We start from the raw sequence: 20,789 nt of genomic DNA, 5'->3' as shown, positions 1-20,789 counted from the left end.
AGGCCTACTATAAAAAATTTAATCGGAGATGGATGAAAGATGTTGGCTGAATGCTGTAGTTTGAGTTAGTAAGTTACCGTGCAGGTAATCCTATAAAGTATGGTTATTAAACCCCTGATATATATAAATACCTCAAACGTTTTAACTTTCAATACTAGAACTATCAATAGGGCAGGGCCCCCATCCTTTATCCATCAGTGGTATTGGAAAGCCTTGTAAGCCTCTGCAGATTTACATCAACCTTTAATATAATTCAGTTTGAGCTATTTCAGGTAAAGATGGCTCTATGGATGTGGGTAAAATGTGTGAACGACCAAGAAAGATAAAGAATTCTCCAAAGCCAAGCTTGAACATCCTCCAATCTCCACAAACTCATTGTCCATTTCCACCTCTCTAAACAAGCCTTAGAAGCTACTTTTAGTGCCTTTATTGATCAGTGAAAATCTATCTAGGCAATTCTGATTTGCATCATTAATGCTTAACAAAATGATGTTATCGTTATTTCAAGTTTTACATCCTTTATCTAAAAATAAAAGTGATTCATCTTGTTAAAGGGAACTGAGGAAATGGACAGATCTATTTATTTTTTTTACTAAATATCGCAACATTGGGTGATCCTGGTGTGAGCTGAGAAGAGGATGTGATAGCGCTGTAGACTTAAAACACTTAATCAGAATCAGAATAGTTTGTCATGGTATTCATAATTGATATCACCTATAGGCCTAAATAGTATATTTAATGTATAGAACAGTATTTATTGTATAAATCAGTAGCCTATCTTTAAAAATATTTAGTCATGATGACTAGACATATTTCATTTTTGTTAACTTCAGATCATGTTTTTTTTATTTGTTTTATATAAGATCATTTACTTTACTGAACATTTACTTTCCCCAAAGTAGTAGTATTTTCCAATACTGTTGTATTGATCGTTTATTGCACAAAATATAAAACATATAATAGCCTACTGCATCATCAGTTGTTACTATGGAAACATTGAAATTATACACATTGGATCAGCCTTTCAATTATTAAACCGTAGATAAAAACAATATCAGTAACAGTTCATGTAAAAAAGATAAACATGTAGATAAAAAGTAATCTTTTTCCAGTATAACGCTGGGTAACTGTAGGTCTCCGTGAGCTAAGAGGGGACAGCACCACCTGATGGCCAGTCCGCGGCAGTGCATCTTACTGCACCTCGTCAGTTGGAAGTGGTAGAACAAGCATGGAGCACTGAGGAGAGGGAGAGGGGGGAGAGAGACTATGAATAAGACCACTACAGACCGCTACTGTTCTGTTTTGAGCTTTGACATTCTAAGTGTGACCAAGCAGAAAGATCATTCATATTGAGCATACATTCTTTATAAAGTATACAAAATACTTCCATATACCAATATCCATTCTTTATATTAAATATAAATAGGTATTGTTTCTAAAATGTATCATATCCAATCCTAATATATGTATAAATATGTATGTTTATTCTTTAAATACTGTATAGTATGGGTTCTTTATGTAATATATCATTAATAATCCCAATATTATAATATTAACAATTCTACAATTAAGCAATAGATCACGACAGGCTGTGGTATGTTCTCATTATACCACAGTTAAGGGGCGTTGCGTGTCGGGACGGCGACCCCCTTAACTGTGGTATATAAAACGGATACGTAAGTATGGTGAAATGAAAAGCGAAAAAGTCGGAAAAGCTTTTTTTTTAACAAATACAAAAAAGTAGTACCTCCTGGCTGCCTGCAAAGTGTACGGCGGTTGCTATGCAACACACTGTAGCGTTCTTCAGAGAGAAGGCTAGAGACGGTAGCTTGGTTCACCGGCAATTTAGCCTACTATCGAGTTCACTCACCGTGTGTCTATTGCTTTACAACATTTCCACCCTCTCCGGCAATCAACATGTTTTTAGGCTTCAGTGAACTATGCTATTGCTTTTATATAAAAATAAACAACAGTTCAAGTTAGGCGTGGAGTGATACTGAACTCTGTAAACTGAACGGGCGTCATAGCTGTGTGTATACGCTCAATATACAACAGTTGGGAACCAATCAGATCGCTTGATTTAAGCCACCCGTTTTATAATATCATATATAATGGATAGTATGGGATCTTTGTATAATATATCATGCGTAATCCTAATATCATATATAATGTATAGTATGCAGTACCTCTGTACGTTGGCGGGGGTCTGGAGGGCTTGACCATGGTGCTCTGGACCAGCGTGTCCACGATCCAGCTCATAGCAGAGGAGCAGTACTCCATCTGTGGAGAGGCATGACATCATCATTATGACATCATTATAATCCAGCTCAGAGAGGAGGAGCAGTACTCCATCTGTGGGGAGGCATGACATCATCATCACTATGACATGTCGTCGTCATCACCAGGACGTCACCACCACCAACTGACATCACATCACTCTAGATGTCTCATGTGATCAGACGGTCCCTACCTCGTTCTCCAGAGCTCTGAGTCTGTGTTCGTAGTCTCTGCTGGTGCCCATCTGTTTGACGACCGTGTCCAATCTACAGGAACAGGAAGTACATCAAGGGTACGATAGACGATAGACCACATGGAAAATAAACAATAAAAAGCTCCTTCGGCTCATATTAAGGCTGTAATCAAGAAAAATCAATGAACAAAAAGGATGCCTGGAGGGCGTGGTCTCATGCAGGGGGGCGTGGTCTACATCGGGCGGGCGTGTTCCAATTCGTACGGGCGTGTCATCTTACTTGACAGACATGCGTTTGATCCTCTCAGAGTCGCTGCCGCGCTGCAGTTTACTCTGGGCGGACAGGAAGTTCTCCTTCTGGATGCTCTCCCAGGTCATCAGCCGGTTGGCCGCTTTCCCCTTCAGCTCCCGCACTACAGAGCAACAGGGGGGAACAGGTACCACGTCATCCGTCAACATTCACCTCGGCAGATCCTGCGTGATGAGCTAATGCCCAGGTAGTTCAGGTAGGTCACGATGAGCTAATGATGACGTAATGATCAGGTAATCCGCTAATAATGAGGTAATAATAAGGAAAATTAAGATGTAATAAGTGTATATTCATTATATGAATATTGATGTAATTATAATTTAATGATGCAATATTTAAATCATTATGAGGTGATAATAATTTAATGATGTAATATTGACGTTATATCGATGTAATATTGATAATAAATTAGGTAATAAAATTTCCATAGTGAGGCAATATGCAAGTTGTACACAGGACACATTGAGATTATAACAAGGTTATGACGAGGTAAAAAGTTTGTTAATACTAGGTAACGTTGCGGTTATAACGTTGAGGTTATAACGAGGTATCTGGGAGACTGACCGAAGTCGTGCACCTTGGCGGAGGGCACCCTGCGGATGTGCCTCTTGATGAAGAGGTTGAGGTGGGAGAGGATGATGAAGGGCGGAGCCAGGGAGGGCCTGGAGTGGTACTCCACGATCAGCTTGTAGCGCTGGAACTTCCAGTACACGTCGCTGTGCTCCTGCACCTTGTTGAAGGTGTAGCTGCGGAGCGGAGCGGAGGAGTGAGAGGGGGCCATTGGAACAGTGTGAATACTTCCCTGAACTCCCGAAAAGACCATCACAGTTCATTCCAAAAAGCAGAAAGGCTCATGGGAAATACGTTTTGGTTCTGCATCAGAGCAGCAATATGCAGAGATGGGTTAGACACACACACACACACACACACACACACACACACACACACACACACACACACACACACACACACACACACACACACACACACACACACACACACACACACACACACACACAGCTGTGTACCTGAACATGGCGATGAGCAGGTTGATCAGCAGTATGTTGGTGACCAGGAGGTAGATGACCAGGAGAATCACGACCAACCAGTTACCGTACTGGTTCCTGCAGGGCTCAGCTCCGCCTTCTATCAGTGTGATGTTGGTGGTGCACGGCATGTCCCACTCCTTCCCCACTGGAAACACATTCACCTCAATCACTCTCACCGTTAAAAGCTAGGGTCGTTCCCTCCACATTGAAGGGGAGGAGCGGTATCGCAGCAACGATGCAGTCATGTTCAATATCTACAAGTAGGCTATCACTCTTTTGGAGAAGGTTTGTTCCCAAATCAAAACTTGGTGATACAGTGGCACACCGTCATGTCATCAAAAGTACAACACACACACACACACACACACACACACACACACACACACACACACACACACACACACACACACACACACACACACACACACACACACACACACACACACACACACACACACACACTTTCCTGATCTTCACTGGTCTTAAGACCGCGGTGGAACTGCAGAGACGGGCTGAAGGAGCCTTTTAGTTCAACACTTAAAGGGGCCAGGCTGTAGCCCGCTGTGTTGGTTGCTATAGCGACAGCGTCCTACCGTCCATCTCCTCCACTGGGATCTGTCCAAAGATGTGGAGGTAGGGCCGGTAGAAGACCCTCCTGAAGATACGGTCCGGCCGGGGGTCGTAGGAGTAGATCAGCGCCTGATTTGCTACGCCGTACGCCATAAGCCACACCCCCAGGAAAAAGAGGAAGAAGAAGATGTCCTTTATCTGGAGAAAGAGAGAGAGAGAAGGAAAAAGAGGGAGAGAGAGAGAAAAAAAAAGGAGAGAGAGATCCAGTTAGTTAAGCCTGTTCTCTTATTGGGGTGTATTATGCATTGTGTTGGTTTTTGTTTAGAGAAAGTTTTGGTGTTTTAGAGGAAGGTTTGTGTGTGTTTAAAGGTCCCATGACATGCCATCAGGTGTGGTGTGATTAGCCGGTGGTTTCACCAACCTGGTGAAACCACCGGCTTAAAACCTGGTGGCTTTAAGACGTTTTGGTCAGGACTGCTGCTAGAAGGGCAGCAGGAACGAAAGCCAAACGCAGACGCCAACTCAGAGCAAAGTTAATTACAACATGACAACTAGAATCACAAACATTGACAAAATCACATAACAGCTACAGCAATATGACAAGGGGATAAAGGAAGTTAACTGATATATATATGGGGGCAGGTGAGGGGATTGGCTGCAGGTGTAAAGATGGACAAGGACACTCAGGTGAGGGAAATCAACTGATGGGATACAGATGGGAGTGGCAGGATCTGCAAAGCAAGGGGAAGAGTGAGGGCCTCTGGTGGACTGGGGGAGAATAGCAGCTAAAGGGACAGAACACCAGACAGGGGCCGCTTTAGAGGAACACTTTTGAGCTCAATAGCTTTTAGAGGTTGGATTTGTGTGTTTAAGAGATTTGAGAGGAAGGTTTTCTGTGTTTTCAGAGGCATGTTTTTTGTGCTACAGCAGTGTTAGAGGTTGGTTCTGTGTGTTTTAGAGGTTCAAGGAGAAGGCTTCACCATCTTGCCGACAATGATGATCTTAGGCCCCAGCTGGCGGTGGATGGCGAAGATGTGGATGAGCCGGAGTGTGAACACCATGTAGTCCACACACAGAAGGGCCCGGCCCGCATCAAACCACGGGGAAAACATCCTGTCACACACACACACATGGATTCACACACTGAAATGCACACACACATTATGTTAAACACACACATTTTAGTCAAACACAAAAAGCACCCATCGTTGTGTTTTACATTGTGTGTGTGTGTGGCAGTGAGTGTGTGTACCTGCAGGTGACTCCAGCTATGAAGAGGACGACGGCTGTCAGGTCACACTTGTTCCACACGTCCTGCCAGTACAACCTCAGCCTCTGACGCAGACTCAGACTACCAACCAGGAAGGTCTAGAGAGAGTGAGAGAGAGAGAGAGTCAAAAGCGCTCAAATTAAAGTTTCTGCATTTCCACAACACTGGTATTAATAACAAGGTTCTAGTCTGCTAGAAAACACCCCACTGCCTACTGCTTGCATTATGACATCTTACAAGATGGAGTGAGTGTGTGCGTGATGCGGTGATGACTGTGTGACCTCACCCCTCGGATCTCCTCACACACGATGGTGAAGACCCAGAAGTACAGAACGTACTCCGATACGGCAGGGCCAGCGGGCGGTGGGTCCTTGAAGTCCACCAACAGCACGTAGGCGAACAGCAGCAGGAACAGGAAGTACATGAGCACGTTGCCCAAGAAGGAGGTGACTGGAGCGTACCAGAACTGACGCCATCTTGCCACGATGAAGGGCCGCTTGGGCAAAGTGGAATATCTCCGTATGCCTGGAGAGAAGAACTGAGGGTCAGAACTAGAAATCAATCAATTATCTTCCCGCTAAATTCTACCTGCGCGCCTCAGTCTCTAAATCCATGATGATGCGCAGTGGCATGTTAACACTGAAATGGAAAGTGTTAATGGTGCCCACAAACTATTTTTGTGGCCAATATTAATGAAAGCTTCCTAGTGAGGGCAGTTGGTACGTGGTTACCTGGGTTGGATAAAACAATGTCACAGCTATTGGAACTGCTAAACACTCATTTGGAATATAATGGATGTTAATTGATGCCCAGTTTCAGAATGCGTCTACACAGTGTTTTACATCTGGACACAGACAATGTCAACCATTAACCCAGGGTCTTAACACACCGGCCAAATCCTTTACAATGTTCTGACCCTAACCTTTAACATGTCCTTAACCTCACCTTTAATGGTGGGAGACATTGGAGATCCGTCCCCAGGAGAAGCTTCTCTGGAATGACAATAAAAAGGATAAAAAGGTGAGACAGGAAGTACAGGTCTAAAACAGGACACTGTTTTGAGCTACATCCTTCTGAGGCTCTCGGAACAAAGCGGAGAGGATGGTCTTTACTTGTGATGTCAGAGGACAGGGTGGTCTTTACTTGTGATGTCAGAAGAGAGGTCATTCATTTACTTGTGAGGTCAGAGGAGAGGTCGGTCTTTACTTGTGATGTCAGAGGAGAGTAATTTTAAGGGTGGTCTTTGCTTGTGATGTCAGAGGAGAGGTCATTCTTTACTTGTGATGTCAAAGGAATGTGTGGATTTAAGGTGTGATGTCATAGGAGTGGAGGGTAGTCTTCACTTGTGATGTCAGAAGAGAGGTCATTCATTTACTTGTGATGTCAGAGGAGAAGGTGGTCTTTAGGTTTTATGTCAGAGAAGGGGATGCTCCATTGCTGTGATGTCACAGGATAAGGTGGTCTTAAGAGAAGGGTGTGGTCTTTAGGTGTGTGAGGTCAGAGAAGTGGGTGGTCTTTAGGCGATGACGTCAGAGAAGGGGGCGGTCTTTAGGTGTGTGATGTCAGAGAAGTGGGTGGTCTTTAGGCGATGGCGTCAGAGAAGGGGGCGGTCTTTAGGCGATGACGTCAGAGAAGGGGGCGGTCTTTAGGCAATGACTTCAGAGAAGGAGGTGGTCTTTAGGTGTGATGGGACAGGAGAGGGGGGGACTTAGGGGTGATGTCAGGGGACAGCGGGGGTGTTTACAGGTGTTTGATGTCGGAGAAGGAGAAGACTGTGGTCCCGTAGGTTCTGTAGTCATGTCTTGGGATGTCTTCTCCGTGGCCTTCCTCCTGCTCCTCGTCCTCCTCCTCCCTGACAGGAGAAACACACGGGAGAACATCAGCTATCCACCGATAACACACACACCACACATCCCATAGTAACACATCAACACACACATACTGAACAAATCCCAACAACACAACAACAAACAAGCATCACAGAACAACACATAATTTCATAACAATACATCAGAACACAAAACAGCAAATCACAACACAAAACACATAGCAAGACATAACATGACAACACACACACACACACACACACACACACACACACACACACACACACACACACACACACACACACACACACACACACACACACACACACACACACACACACACACACACACACACACAACCACAACAAGGAAACATTACATAACATCCCAATACATCACCTGGGGAGAACATCAGCATCACATCAGCATCAAAATCCAAAAGATGATCAGTAATATAAAAAAGCAAATGGAGGATGTAAAGGATAAACATCAACGGAATACACACAGGCCCCACCTGTACGCGATGAGGGAGGTGTAGCAGAGGAAGGGGCAGAAGAAGGTGAGGACCAGCCTCCACACCTCTGTGCTCCTCCTCATCTCCCCCCACCAGATCTGGGACAGCAGAGACTACAGGACACACACACACACACACACACACACACACACACACACACACACACACACACACACACACACACACACACACACACACACACACACACACACACACACACACACACACACACACACACACACCACCTTCGTCATCAACTCATCTTCATCATCAATATCTAAACACAGTTCCTAACAGGAAGTGAGTGAGTTGGTTATATTCTAATAGGAAGTGATTTGTATTCCAAGAGGAAGTTAGAGAAATGATCATAGAAATTGAGTTGTAGTCAGGGTTAGGGATAGTTGAGAAAACAGTCTGTGAACAGGATGCGAGCGGCATTCTAACTGGAAGGGTGTTATATTCTAACAGGAAGTGCACCTGGACTCCGTCCTGGCTGAAGAAGAGGCGAGCGTCCGCAGCGGTGCCCATCTGCAGGCAGGTGGTTGCGCCCCACACCGGAGACTTCCGGATCAGCAGCGTGAAGGAGCGGGATTCACTGCTCTGGTAGCATGAGCCAAACACATCTGGACACACACAAATTAATACAACACACATCCACACACACATAACACATTAAAACAAAAATGCTCTGGCATCAATTCAACACACATGAACACACACACACACACACTAACATATTGAAACAAAACTGCTCTGGCATCAATGCAACACACGTGAACACAAAGCAGCCCACATGAACACACACACAGGACCGAACCAAGTCACCTGGTCCTTTGAACATGCGAAACAGAAAAGCAAAAGGCAAACTATCTTTCAACGAGTAGACGCCTTTAACCACAGACAGACAAGAGAACTGGATAGAGATTATCACAGAGAGAGAGACGAGAGAGGACGAGAGTGAGAGGGGGTGACATTTAGGAGAGGAGATGCAGGACATCTCACCGTGGGCCATGTTCTCAAAGCGCTGAGCCAGCTCCTTCATGGAGAGCTTGGTCTCGGTCTCGCTTTCCAGCTTAGACATCTCCCTGAGGAGCTTACAGCCGCTCAGAGCACTAAGGACCGTCTCCCCCGCCTGGAGGAGAAGGAGAGGAGAAGATGGGTTTTTAGAATTTAACGACACCATCAGAGATGACCTGACTGGTAAATGGTAAATGGACTGCATTTATACAGCGCTTTTCTAACCAACAGCCACTTAAAGCGCTTTATAATCATGGCCTAACATTCACCCAGTCATGCACACATTCACACACCGACTGCGGTGTCCACCATATTAGGCAACAGCCAACTCATCGGGAGCAGGTAGAGTTGGGTGTCTTGCTCGGGGACACCTCGACACGCTAGGAGGAGCCGGGGATCGAACCAGCAACCTTCCAGTTACAAGTCAATCCGCTGTACCTCTTGAGCCATTGCCGCCCCCTCTGGTCACCATAGTGAACATGAGGAGAGGTAGTTAGGGTCAGAGCTACAGGTGGCTACGTTACCATCTCCCAGAAAAAGACCGCCATGTCACTGTAGTTCTGCAGGACAGCCCAGATGAAGAGTGACGCCCACGGGTACAGACACCGGATCTCGCGGTAGCGCCGGTCTCCACGCAACACCTTACTGGCTTTCTGGATGACAAGGAGAAGGAGTAGGAGGAGGAAGGGGACATCAGGAGAAGATGAGGTGGAGTTGGAGTGAAGGAGGAGAAGAAGGAGCAGGAGGAGAGGAGAAGGTAGAGGAGAAGATGACAGATTCCAGATGATATATGAGAAGAATGGGCGTCAGACTTCCTGTTCTGGGGGTCAACGGTTCGGTACCTTCAGGGCTTTCCTCTTGGACAGGTTGGGGTCGAGTCCCAAAGCAGAGTAATAGAACGGCTGGCAGACGTCCCCAATCAACAGCTCCAGGACCCCTGATACCTGGACCCCCCAGGAAACACATTTTCATTACACCTTCACTAACACACGCAAACAAAATACAATACAATACAATAAAATACAAACACAAAATACACTCAATCAAAAATACCACCCAACACTCACACGGCCTGATTCATGCATTAAAGATTAAAGAGTGCGCCGTTTATTATAGAACCTTTTTTTGTGATCTGTTGAAATTATTTTTACATCCCAAAAGCAATCGATTAATCAAACAAAAATCTAAAATAAAAGATTCCGGTATCTCGAGCTGTCTCGAGCTGTCGCAGCTCGAGATACCGGAATCTTTTATTTTAGATTTTTCGTTTGATTTATCGAGCCCCCCTTTATGCCCATCCTATTGGATGGCATACCTGTCTGTCTTCCTACCCAGCCGGCTTTGTGCGTGCACTCTGCCCTTGCCCTCGCACTCACTGCACACGACCGAGTCTTCTACAAGGCTAGGGATTTGTTTTTTGATACCCATGGCAATGATCTCAACATGCTTACTGATGTGTTAACCTCCTACTTTTCATTTTGTGAGGACACAGTGACACAGACTAAACAGATAACTATTCACCCAAATAATAAAAAATGGGTTACAAGGGACATGAAAATCTGCCTAGTCCAAAAGAAAGCAGCATTCCTGCAAGGGGACACACTCAGAGTGAGGGAGTTGGAGAAAGAGTTCAGAAGGATGGCTAGGCTTTCAAAAATCAGCTACAAGAACAAGGTGGAGCAAAAATTAACATCTGGCAATGCAAGGGAAGCATGGCAGGGTCTAAATATTATGATGGACAGAGTTGCCAAACCCGTAGTGGCCAGCCGTCCGGACCCCGCCCCCTTTGCAGAACAACTCAACACCTTCTTCGCCCGGTTCAACAACAACTCCCCATCCGACTTTGACTGCTCAACCACCATCTCCCCCCACCCAGCCATCACCATCAACGAGCAGCAGGTAACCTCCATCCTTTGCCGGGTCAAACCACATAAAGCCTCTGGCCCTGACAAGCTCAGAGGCAGGGTACTTAAGGACTGCTCTGCTCAGCTAGGTGGAGTGGTCACAAGACTGTTTCAGTGCCTTTTGGATTCGGGAAACGTCCCCAATAATTGGAAGGAATCCACCATAATTCCCATCCCCAAAAAAACACCAGCTAAGGAGCTGAAAGACTACAGACCAGTGGCCCTGACCTCCGTGCTGTGCAAGTGCATGGAGAGAGTCCTGTGTGACCTCCTGGCCAAAATGCTGTCACACAAAATGGATCCTTTTCAGTTTGCCTACAGGGCAAAAAGGGGTGTCGAGGACGCAAGTCTCACATTGCTGAATACTGTCACTAAACATCTGGACTCTCCACACCCTCACACCAGGATCTTATTTATGGACTTCTCCTCTGCTTTTAACACTGTGCACATAGACACCCTGCTGTATGCTCTTTTAGATCTCCAAGTTCATCCCACACTGGTTTTATGGATCAAGAATTTTTTAAATGACAGGCCACAACAGGTGCTTTTAAATGGTTTTAAATCAAAGAAGCTGATTTTAAACACAGGTGTTCCCCAGGGTTGTGTTTTATCTCCCGTTCTCTTCTCTGTGTACACAAACAACATCACCTGTAACAGCGAGGGGATCAGCCTTTTTAAATATGCGGATGACATGGCCCTGGTGGCCCACCTGACCGACACCACTGCTCTGGACCGGTATCAGCAGGCTGTTGAAAACCTGGCACAGACTTTTAACCAGCTTTGTCTTGAGCTAAATGTCCAGAAGACCAAAGAGCTGTGCTGTGGGGGCAGAAGGGAGTCAGCAACTGCTCTTTTTAAACCACTCAGCATCCAGGGTCAGCTGGTGGAGCAGGTTGAGTCTTTTAAATACCTTGGAACTGACCTGGACAACTGCCTCTCCTTCTCTCAGCATGCAGACACCATTTTTAAAAAATCACAACAGCGCCTCTACCTGCTGAGGAAATTAAGGACTTTCAACGTCAGCACACATGTTTTAACTCTGGTCTACCAGTCCCTCATTGAATCCCTACTCACCTTCAACATCTCTTCCTGGTACAGCCTCCTCTCATCCAAACACAAGACCAAACTTTCCCGCACAGTTAACCAGGCCAGCAAAATCATTGGAGCACCACAAACCCCCCTCTCAGAACTGTACAGCCGGTCTGTGATCAGGAAGGCCACCCTGATCACAGAAGACTTTTCTCACCCCCTCCACCACTGCTTCCAGCTGCTGCCATCAGGCAAACGCCATAAGGTTCCACTGGCCAGGAAAAACATCTACAAAAAATCCTTCATCCCCTCTGCAATAACCATCCTGAACAATAAGAAATGAGCATTCTGCTTCCTTTAACACCCCCCCCCCTCCTCTTTTTTAGCATGATTGCACAACATTGTTGTTTTTAATGTCTGTTTGTTTCTTAGTGTTTTTTTATACAAGCCTGTCAAAGACGAATTTCTGTCACTCGTGACAGACAATAAAGTTTATCTATCTATCTATCTATCTAGGCAGGCCTTTGGCAAAAGCTAGCATGTTTAAGGGAGTTGCCTTGGAAGGAGGCCTGAAGGAAGGAGTGTGATTGATATCGTTGGCTACTTTCGAAATCAAGCTTGCTCTGGCTTGCTTCTCCCCTACCTTTATAGGGCTCAAGTCATGCCACCAGGTGTGGGTGTGATTAGCTGGTACAAGCCGTTTGAAAAATCATTCCTTCCCTGTGCCATAGTGACATCACAAGTGGGCGTGTCCACCTAGATGTACACCGGATAGATCAGTCTACCAGCCTACCCAGTAGACTGTAGCAAACGTTGCTCATCTATCCTTCATATATCTGGGTGGACAAGCCCACTTGTGATGTCACCATGGCACAGGGAAGGAATGATTTTCAAACGGCTTGTGCCAGCTTATCACACCCACACCAGGTGGCATGACATGAGCCCTTTAACTTCATCCTGGATTCATCATAGAGTTAATACATTCATGTTCTGGTGGTCATTACCTCCAACAGGCTGAGACTGTTGGGACCGTTTCCGGCCATCAACTTGGTGGCAGAGTCGGGCGTGTCGTCCAGCACGTTGGCAGAGCTTGTAGTGCACTGTCGTTCCTGGAGGCGGCGCTGCAGCATGCGCTGCAGCAGGCGGTAGGCCAGCGTGCCCTCAGCCAGAGAGCTGTACAGTGTCTCCAGCTTGCCGTACTTCAGGTAGTCCACGATGTTGAGGCCGTTCTCCGTGAAGAGACGAACAAACTCGGGCTTGTTGTTGACCAGGGCGTCCGTCATCGACTCCTCCAGGTCAGCGTACTGCAAGGGTCAAGAGGTCAAACGTCAGGACAAACTTAACCCTTTTTAAAAACATTTAATGACTTGTTTACCTTGTTTTTCTTCCACCTATTAACCCTGGTAACATAGCTAATGTAGCATGGTTAATGTAGTGTGGCTTGTATAACAAAGCTAATCTAACATGGATAATGTAGTGTGGCTAATATAGCATGGCTAATGTAGCATTGCTAATGTAACGTGGCTAATGAAGCGTAGCGCCATGGGCTCCACAGGGTGCTTCGTGGTTCACCTTCCAGATGATGCTGCCGTTGAAGAGCTCGCTCTTTGCAATGTCCACGCGGTTCCACGCCACCGCTAGCTTCAGTTCCTCCATGTTGGGGCTAACGTCGCTCAGAATGCGCCGCTTACTGGCTGGAATACACACACATATACAGCCGTTGTACCTCTGGTCTATGTGTGTGTATGTGTGTGTGTGTGTGTGTGTGTGTGTGTGTGTGTGTGTGTGTGTGTGTGTGTGTGTGTGTGTGTGTGTGTGTGTGTGTGTGTGTGTGTGTGTATATATATATATATATATATATATATATATATATAGTTCTATCTATATGTATACTATGTTTATTTAGTTTACTATATAGAGTACCTCCTACGAGGGCTTTGAGCAGGACTGTGTCAAAGTCATCTGCCCCCTCCTGCTCTCCGTGGAACACAGTGATCAGGTCTCTGGAGTGGTAAATACTCAGCACCTGGAGAAGATACATATATGGGGTATCATGGGGTTATCTATGTCTTCTTCGCCTTTTGTTTGGAGGTAACCTGGCTTTCAGGTTACCTCCTATCTCCTTGGTTAGGGTTACGATTAGTGGTCCTCCTTAATGGTCATGCGACCATTAAGGAGATACATGAATGACATATGTTAATGAGGCGGTTACCTGCTCGACCAGTTTGTCGAGATTGTCATGGCCAGGAAAGTGCACCCGGGCGTACTCTGCCACTCGCTCCCTCATGTCGACGCTGGGCGCCGCCTCCCCCTCCCCCTCCGCAGGGGGCCCACTCGAGGGCGGAGCCGGCGACACCCGCTCCAGGATGTCACTCAGCAGGTCAGCCACGCCCCCAGAGCCCGCCAGGATCAGCCAGGGCATGGAGGTCTTCAGAGACATCTCCACTCGCTGGAGTGGAGAGGGATAGCAACATGGGTCAATATCAGAGAACGCTAGGTGGCTAGCTAGCACAAGGGAAGAGTATTGATATCAGAGCTATCAGGGATATCAGAGAGATCAGAGAGATCAGAGAGATCAGGGATATCAGTAGACTGGGTAGCCCCCCCATTCTGCCGGCGATTTGAGTTCGCTCTGCAGATGGGTCTGGAGAAGAGCAATACATTTCTTCCTAGTTTCGATACATTTTTGCGGGAGCCAATCACCAAGCTGGCTTTTCCCCCTGGCGCGCTATTGGCTGGTTTAACACAATGACGATAGGGAACTTGGGAAGCGACGGCAAGCAGCCAATTGCGTACAGAGTCAATTTAACTCCGCCTGTTGATCACGCCTTTTGTGCTGAAGAAAATGACAGCAACTTCCCCAGACCAACGTGCAATCTACGATTGAGCTTGGTCTGGCAATAGCCAGGCTCGGATATCAGGGGTTAAGTTAAATTACCCTTTATTGTCCCTTTTTGGGGGAAATTCTTTCTCTGCTTTTGACCCATCCGGGAGCCGGTGAACACCCAGAGCAGTGGGCAGCCGCAGTGCAGCGCCCGGGGAGCAGGTGGGGGTTTCAGGTGCCTTGCTCAAGGGCACCTCATCCGTGGATGAGGACGTAGGAGAGTGTTGCACAACCACTCCCCCCGTCCATGTTTTTGCCTACAGGTCGGGATTCGAACCGGCCACCCTCCGTCCAACTCTTTAACCAGTAGGTCACGGATACTCATGGGATGCCCATGGGTTAGGGTCAGAGTCCGGGATTATGAGTTATGGTTAAGGTCATGGTTAAGGTACCTCCAGCATGTTGGTCTCCCCTGAGATGAGCATGCAGAGCACAGGGATGTCGATGTTGCCACTGCCTGTTGAACCACACACACATACCACACACACACACACACACACACACACACACACACACACACACACACACACACACACACACACACACACACACACACACACACACACACACACACACACACACACACACACACACACACGTCAGAGGAGAGGCATCTTGTGTATCTTGTGTATCTGAGTGTTTAGACTTGTTGGATTCCTCTGGCAACATTCAGGCTCTGGCACGCAGTACCATCGCACCATCGCCACCAGGGGGAGATGAGGATCTGAGTCACTTATGCCACTTTTCCACTGACAGTACCAGCTCAACTCACCACAACTTAGCTGGTTGGTTACAGGCACGTTGCGTTTCCATCTAAAAAAGTACCTCTTCAACGTGGGCGGGTCGTAGAAAAGAACCTCTTCAACATGGGCGGGTCGTCATTAGGTTTTAATCCCGGGAGACGGGATTCCCAGGAAATCTGATCAAGACTATTTCCTGATTCCCGGGAAAGGTTATGGAAATGAGAAATTAAAATAAAATAAAATAAAATACGCAATGACTGCGCGTCTATTGTTGTCATATGGTAACGTTGAGGGAGGCGAAACTCTGGGAAGCCCTGGGAAAGGAACGACACTAAAACGAAACAGCGAAACGCTGATCCGTGTCCCCCTTGGGAGCGGGTCCGTGGACTCCAGCCATGCTGGACACACACAACCACGCCGGACACACAACCACGGGCAGCCTAACTCCAGCCCCGGGAAAGGAGCGACACACAAGGCAAAACATCGATCCATGTCCCCCTCAGGAGCGGGTCCGTCGGTCCGTGGACTCCAGCCACGCCGGACACAACTTAACTTTGAGTGATTATTCCCGTTTGCAGCCGCTGGCCAATCAGTTGCCAGCAGCCTGTTTACGTCATACAAAAGTACCTGCTCAGCTCGCTTGGAACCTCGATGGAGGTGCTACTAAAAAAAGTACCCGGTACCAGGTACTAGGTACTTTTTTTGACAATGGAAACGCAAAAAAAGGCGGGCCAAGTCGAGGTGAGTTGAGCTGGTATTGTCGGTGGAAAAGGGGCATTAGAATTAGTAACACTGATAACCATAACCATAACTAACATTGTTATAACATTGAAAATAAGAACCAACATTATAATTGGAACTAATATTATGCAACTAACATGTTAATTATTTACAATATGACGGAAAAGTGAAAAAAGATTTGACTACTTAAAAACAACACACACACACACACACACACACACACACACACACACACACACACACACACACACACACACACACACACACACACACACACACACACACACACACACACACACACACACACACACACACACACACACACAGCTCTGACCAGAGATCCCGGTGCGTTGGTTGGAGATGTATTCCTCCAGCTTGGCTCTGAAGCCGGTCTCGATCCCCCGCCGGCCCACGCTGCCATCGTCCACCAGCAGGAAGGCCTGGTAGTTGTTGTCAAGGGAACACGAGTCCCTGGATGTGCTCTGGACCGTGTACTTAGCCGGAAAGCTACCCTAGAGACCATGAGAGACCAGGGAGGAGAAGACCACCATTAAGATGGCAGAAACAAGTAAAGACTGAAAGAGACCGGTTAAGACAAGAGACCAGTAAATAATTGTGGAGACCAGGAGAGACAAGAAGAGGAACAGCTACAGTTTTTCCTCGGGTGAGGGTTTTTTGATCATGATCGTGATCGCACGTGCGTGCATATGTTATACCTTAGGGTTGACCAACTGCTTGCTGTCGTGGACGACCCCCCAGGGTGTGACCCCGAGCGCCAGCACCTTGTTGGCGGAGGAGGAGGCGGCCGCGGTGGCGTGATCTCGGACCGCCTCCCCCACACAGCGGCCCACCCCCTCCTGGAGACCTGTTGTCAGGATCCACGCACCTGGAGGACAGGGGGACAGTAGGATAGGTGAGGTGATTGGTTGATTGATAGTACAGGTACCAAGTGAATGGTTGATTGTTGACAGTAGTACAGGTGACAGGTGTGGTAATTGGTTGATTGATAGTACAGGTAACAGGAGTGGTAATTGGTTAATTGATAATACAGGTAACAGGTGTGGTAATTGGTTTATTGGGCACAGTAGTACAGGTAACATGTGTGGTAATTGGTTGATTATTGACAGTAGTACAGGTAACAGGTGTGGTAATTGGTTGATTGAGAGTACAGGTACCAAGTGAATGGTTCATGGGCGCCGTAAGGCCTGGGTGTCCGAAGCTAAAGCCCAAAATGTTTTATGACTCTCCCCAGAGATCTGGGGAGAGTCATAAAACATTCTGGACCTACAGAGGTCCAGGCTAAGCCCTGAATGTCCGCAAATCCTAGCAACACCCTTGATTGATAGTAGCGGTACCAGGTTAATGGTTTGTACCAGTCAGACAGTAGAACCAGCTCTAGTCTACACCACTTCAGACAGGAAGCAATGTCCTATCAGCAAATTTCACAAGGTACAGACCATAATACTCAACTGAATCTTTAACCGTAGCTTATGTGCGGGATCAGGGCATCCAGCTATCTCTATATATCACATTCAGTCAGTGTGTTGTCTTTAAGTTTAGACCATACGGTATTTGTGTGGTCTTCGGTTCTCAGACAGTGTGTGAGAACGGTCCCTCTCTATATTTACTCCTCAACAACACACACAGGAAGGGGTGTGTCCGGGCGCGTGGCCTCCTCTGGTGAACAGAGAGTCTGTTTGTGCCCCTCTATCTCTGACCTTGATCAACACACCAGAGAGTTGGGGGAATGAGCGCGCACACAGAGTATGCACGGCACCGTGCACGAGGGCTGCCACCTGGCCATGGCACACCAGCGGAAAGAGGAAGTAGCTATTGTGTACAGAAAGAAATAACCGGAGGAGAGAGAGGAGGGGAGTGAAGGGGTAGAGAAGAAAGAGGAGGGGAGAAGAGGAGAGAGAGAGAAGAGGAGGAGGGTTAAGTAGAGAGGAGAAGAAGAGAGGAGGAGAGGAGGAGAAGAGGAGAGGGGGAGAAAAGCGTGGGAGGATGTGAGGAGAACAGAGGAGCGGGTACATACCTGTGCTCTGGGAGGCCTTGACGAGGCCCTGTCTCAGGACCTCTCGTACCCAGGTCGGGACCTTCACCATCCCCTCCCCCCCCACCACGGACACCACCAGGTTGGGGGAGGGCAGCCCCCAGTGATGGGTCAACAGGTTGTAGACGATGGAGGGGGCCGTGTCGTTTGACAAACGCATAAACTGGGAGGAGGGGCAACAAGGTGAGTATTACAAAGAACTACAGAAAACTACGAAAGAGCTAAAGAGAACTACACATCTACAAAATAACTAAAGAGCACTACAAACACATGATGTCAGTGTGATGTCCATACAACTGCAATGATCTGACAGACAGACAGACAGGTATGTCCAGACAGACAGAAATTTTCAGACGGGTAGCTCTCAAGACAGACAGATGGGTAGCTCAAGACAGACGGGTACCTACGTAGCGCTGTCTCTTGCTGGCCCCAGCGAACTGCATTTCTCCGAAGGCGTCAGTGGGGTATAATGAGGAGTGCTGGCTGCTGTCCCAGTGGTTCACGATGGCTGTGCTGAAGTAGTCCCCCAGAGCCACCGGCAGATGGCTGTCTTTGGCGTTCCCACACTGGCACAGCCTGCCATCGCTGGTACAGCATGTATCATATATATATTAACATACTGTAGTCTACTAGTCTAGCCTGCTATTACTGGTAAGGCATGCTTCATATATATTAATATAATGTAGTCTACTAGCTAGCCTGCCATTACTGGTAAGTGGTAAAGCATGAATCATATTATCATACTGTAGCGAATACTTCACAGACATCTCTTCGTTTATTTATATTTTTTAAAGTTTATTTATACCGTTACCGTTATGAACTTTATTTAAAACATTTTATATCTATGAGACCAAAGGCATGCCGATGCAAAGAAACTGTCATAGAGGTACAATGTTGGTGATTTTCTCACCTTTAACTACAATCAGATAAGACAGATATTCTTATAAAAAGGGCACTCCATGGAGGGAATTGTGACTAAGATGTCCATGATATTATTATAATATAGAAAAATACAGAGGTCTGGTCTACTACACGCTATGTTAATTATGCAATAATAAGGATTTAGAGGGATCCAAATTAGGATTTTACTTATTTACTTTTAGATAACAGTATTGATTGATTTACTATAGAGATAACAAGTGAGTGGTTTATACTTGCACACACAGCTGACTCTTACAACACAGTTTGTAAGAATGGAAAGGACTTCTTCAGAAATCAAAGTAATTAATTCAAAAGAAGAGGAACACTTCAAAATTATGAGGAATTGCAGTTAAGAACATAGGAGGAACTTAGTAGTATCTCTGGTGACAGTGGTTAGGAACAACTCTACACGTTGCTGTGTTTTGTGCGTACCTGTATTATTCTCATTTAGAATTCGGTGGATTATTTCTGTGTTGGGACAGAATTACCTTGAGGAATCTTCTACGAATGTCGTACACACTCTTTTCTTGAAGATCCTGGGAATCCAAGCCTAGAAGAACATTGACACATGTTTACATATTTTTTCCACAAGGAACAGAATGCCACTTGGAATGTATTAATTAGTTTTGGCTGACAACCCTAGTCACGAAGCTTACACTTCCTAGTTCAGTAGGCTACATTAAACCTACATTTCCTACTTTTTGATTGTTTATACATTTTAGATTGCCATTGTATTCCTTATTTTTTCTTTTTTTTTCTCTTCTACCTTGTTCCTGCGTTGACAAGGAAATATTTTGTTTCATATGCCGAGAGAGTCAGAGAGAGAGCGAGAGAGAGAGAGCGAGAGAGAGAGCGAGAGCGAGAGAGCGAGCGTGTGTGTTTCTTATCAGCCGAAAACGATCCCGGACATGTCGACTTTCAACCGGCGAACAACCCCTCACATTAACCGGCGATCAACCCTTCCAGTCTGTGGAGATCCTCCGAGCTCCCCCGAGCTCCCCGGGCAGCTGCTTAACCAGATCGGAACCGAACCCACCTGGTCCTTCTCGGATTTGGAGGGTTTCGTGACGCCCTCGTCGCCCTCCGGGTTGGTCATGGTTCTACCGCTGTCCGCCGCGGTTCATCTGCACCGGCGACGTCTCTTCGAGGTGGTGAAATGTCTGCTGAAGTTATCGAGACGTTCCCTCAAGGTATTTGAAGTGCGGCTCCGGCAGCGGTGCAGGTTCGGGCAAACAGGTGTGGGCGTGGTCAGGGATGCAGAAGAGGGTGTTGCCCACCAATAAGACAAACAGGTGTGGGCGTGGTCAGGAATACAGCAGGAGGGTGTGGTCCACAATAAGACAAACAGGAGGGGCGACTTTGCTTGAGCAAGACTTGAACTCTAGGCTACCCAGACTTGAAGCAACTTTAGCCGCACTTGAGCACGAGTTTGAACGCGGCTGCATGTTATAGTAGTTGTAGTAGGCCTATTGATAGTAGGCCTAGGAC

The 20,789-nt window shown here is 46.7% G+C and overlaps 1 protein-coding gene across 1 annotated transcript; it reads right to left on the bottom strand.

The window, feature by feature from the left end:
- Positions 1-957: 957 nt before the first annotated feature.
- On the bottom strand, positions 958-20,524 carry LOC311355597 (transient receptor potential cation channel subfamily M member 4-like). Its single transcript, XM_084475383.1, has 28 exons — positions 20,338-20,524; positions 19,790-19,851; positions 18,788-18,965; positions 18,363-18,543; positions 17,044-17,213; positions 16,662-16,839; positions 15,236-15,300; positions 14,172-14,408; positions 13,883-13,985; positions 13,532-13,653; positions 12,964-13,263; positions 9,869-9,970; positions 9,551-9,679; positions 9,012-9,141; positions 8,487-8,632; positions 8,010-8,122; positions 7,414-7,521; positions 6,615-6,661; positions 5,956-6,194; positions 5,652-5,767; positions 5,380-5,512; positions 4,423-4,597; positions 3,809-3,974; positions 3,345-3,526; positions 2,751-2,883; positions 2,471-2,543; positions 2,187-2,280; positions 958-1,236 (listed from the first exon to the last, which is right to left on the bottom strand). The coding sequence occupies exons 1-28, from the start codon at positions 20,395-20,397 to the stop codon at positions 1,205-1,207; spliced, it is 3,774 nt and encodes a 1,257-aa protein (XP_084331509.1). The 5' UTR covers positions 20,398-20,524; the 3' UTR covers positions 958-1,204.
- Positions 20,525-20,789: the final 265 nt, after the last annotated feature.

Source organism: Micromesistius poutassou, assembly GCF_964030765.1.
Source record: "Micromesistius poutassou genome assembly, chromosome: 11".
NCBI lineage: Eukaryota > Metazoa > Chordata > Actinopteri > Gadiformes > Gadidae > Micromesistius > Micromesistius poutassou.
This window is presented reverse-complemented; position numbering and strand designations above follow the sequence as displayed.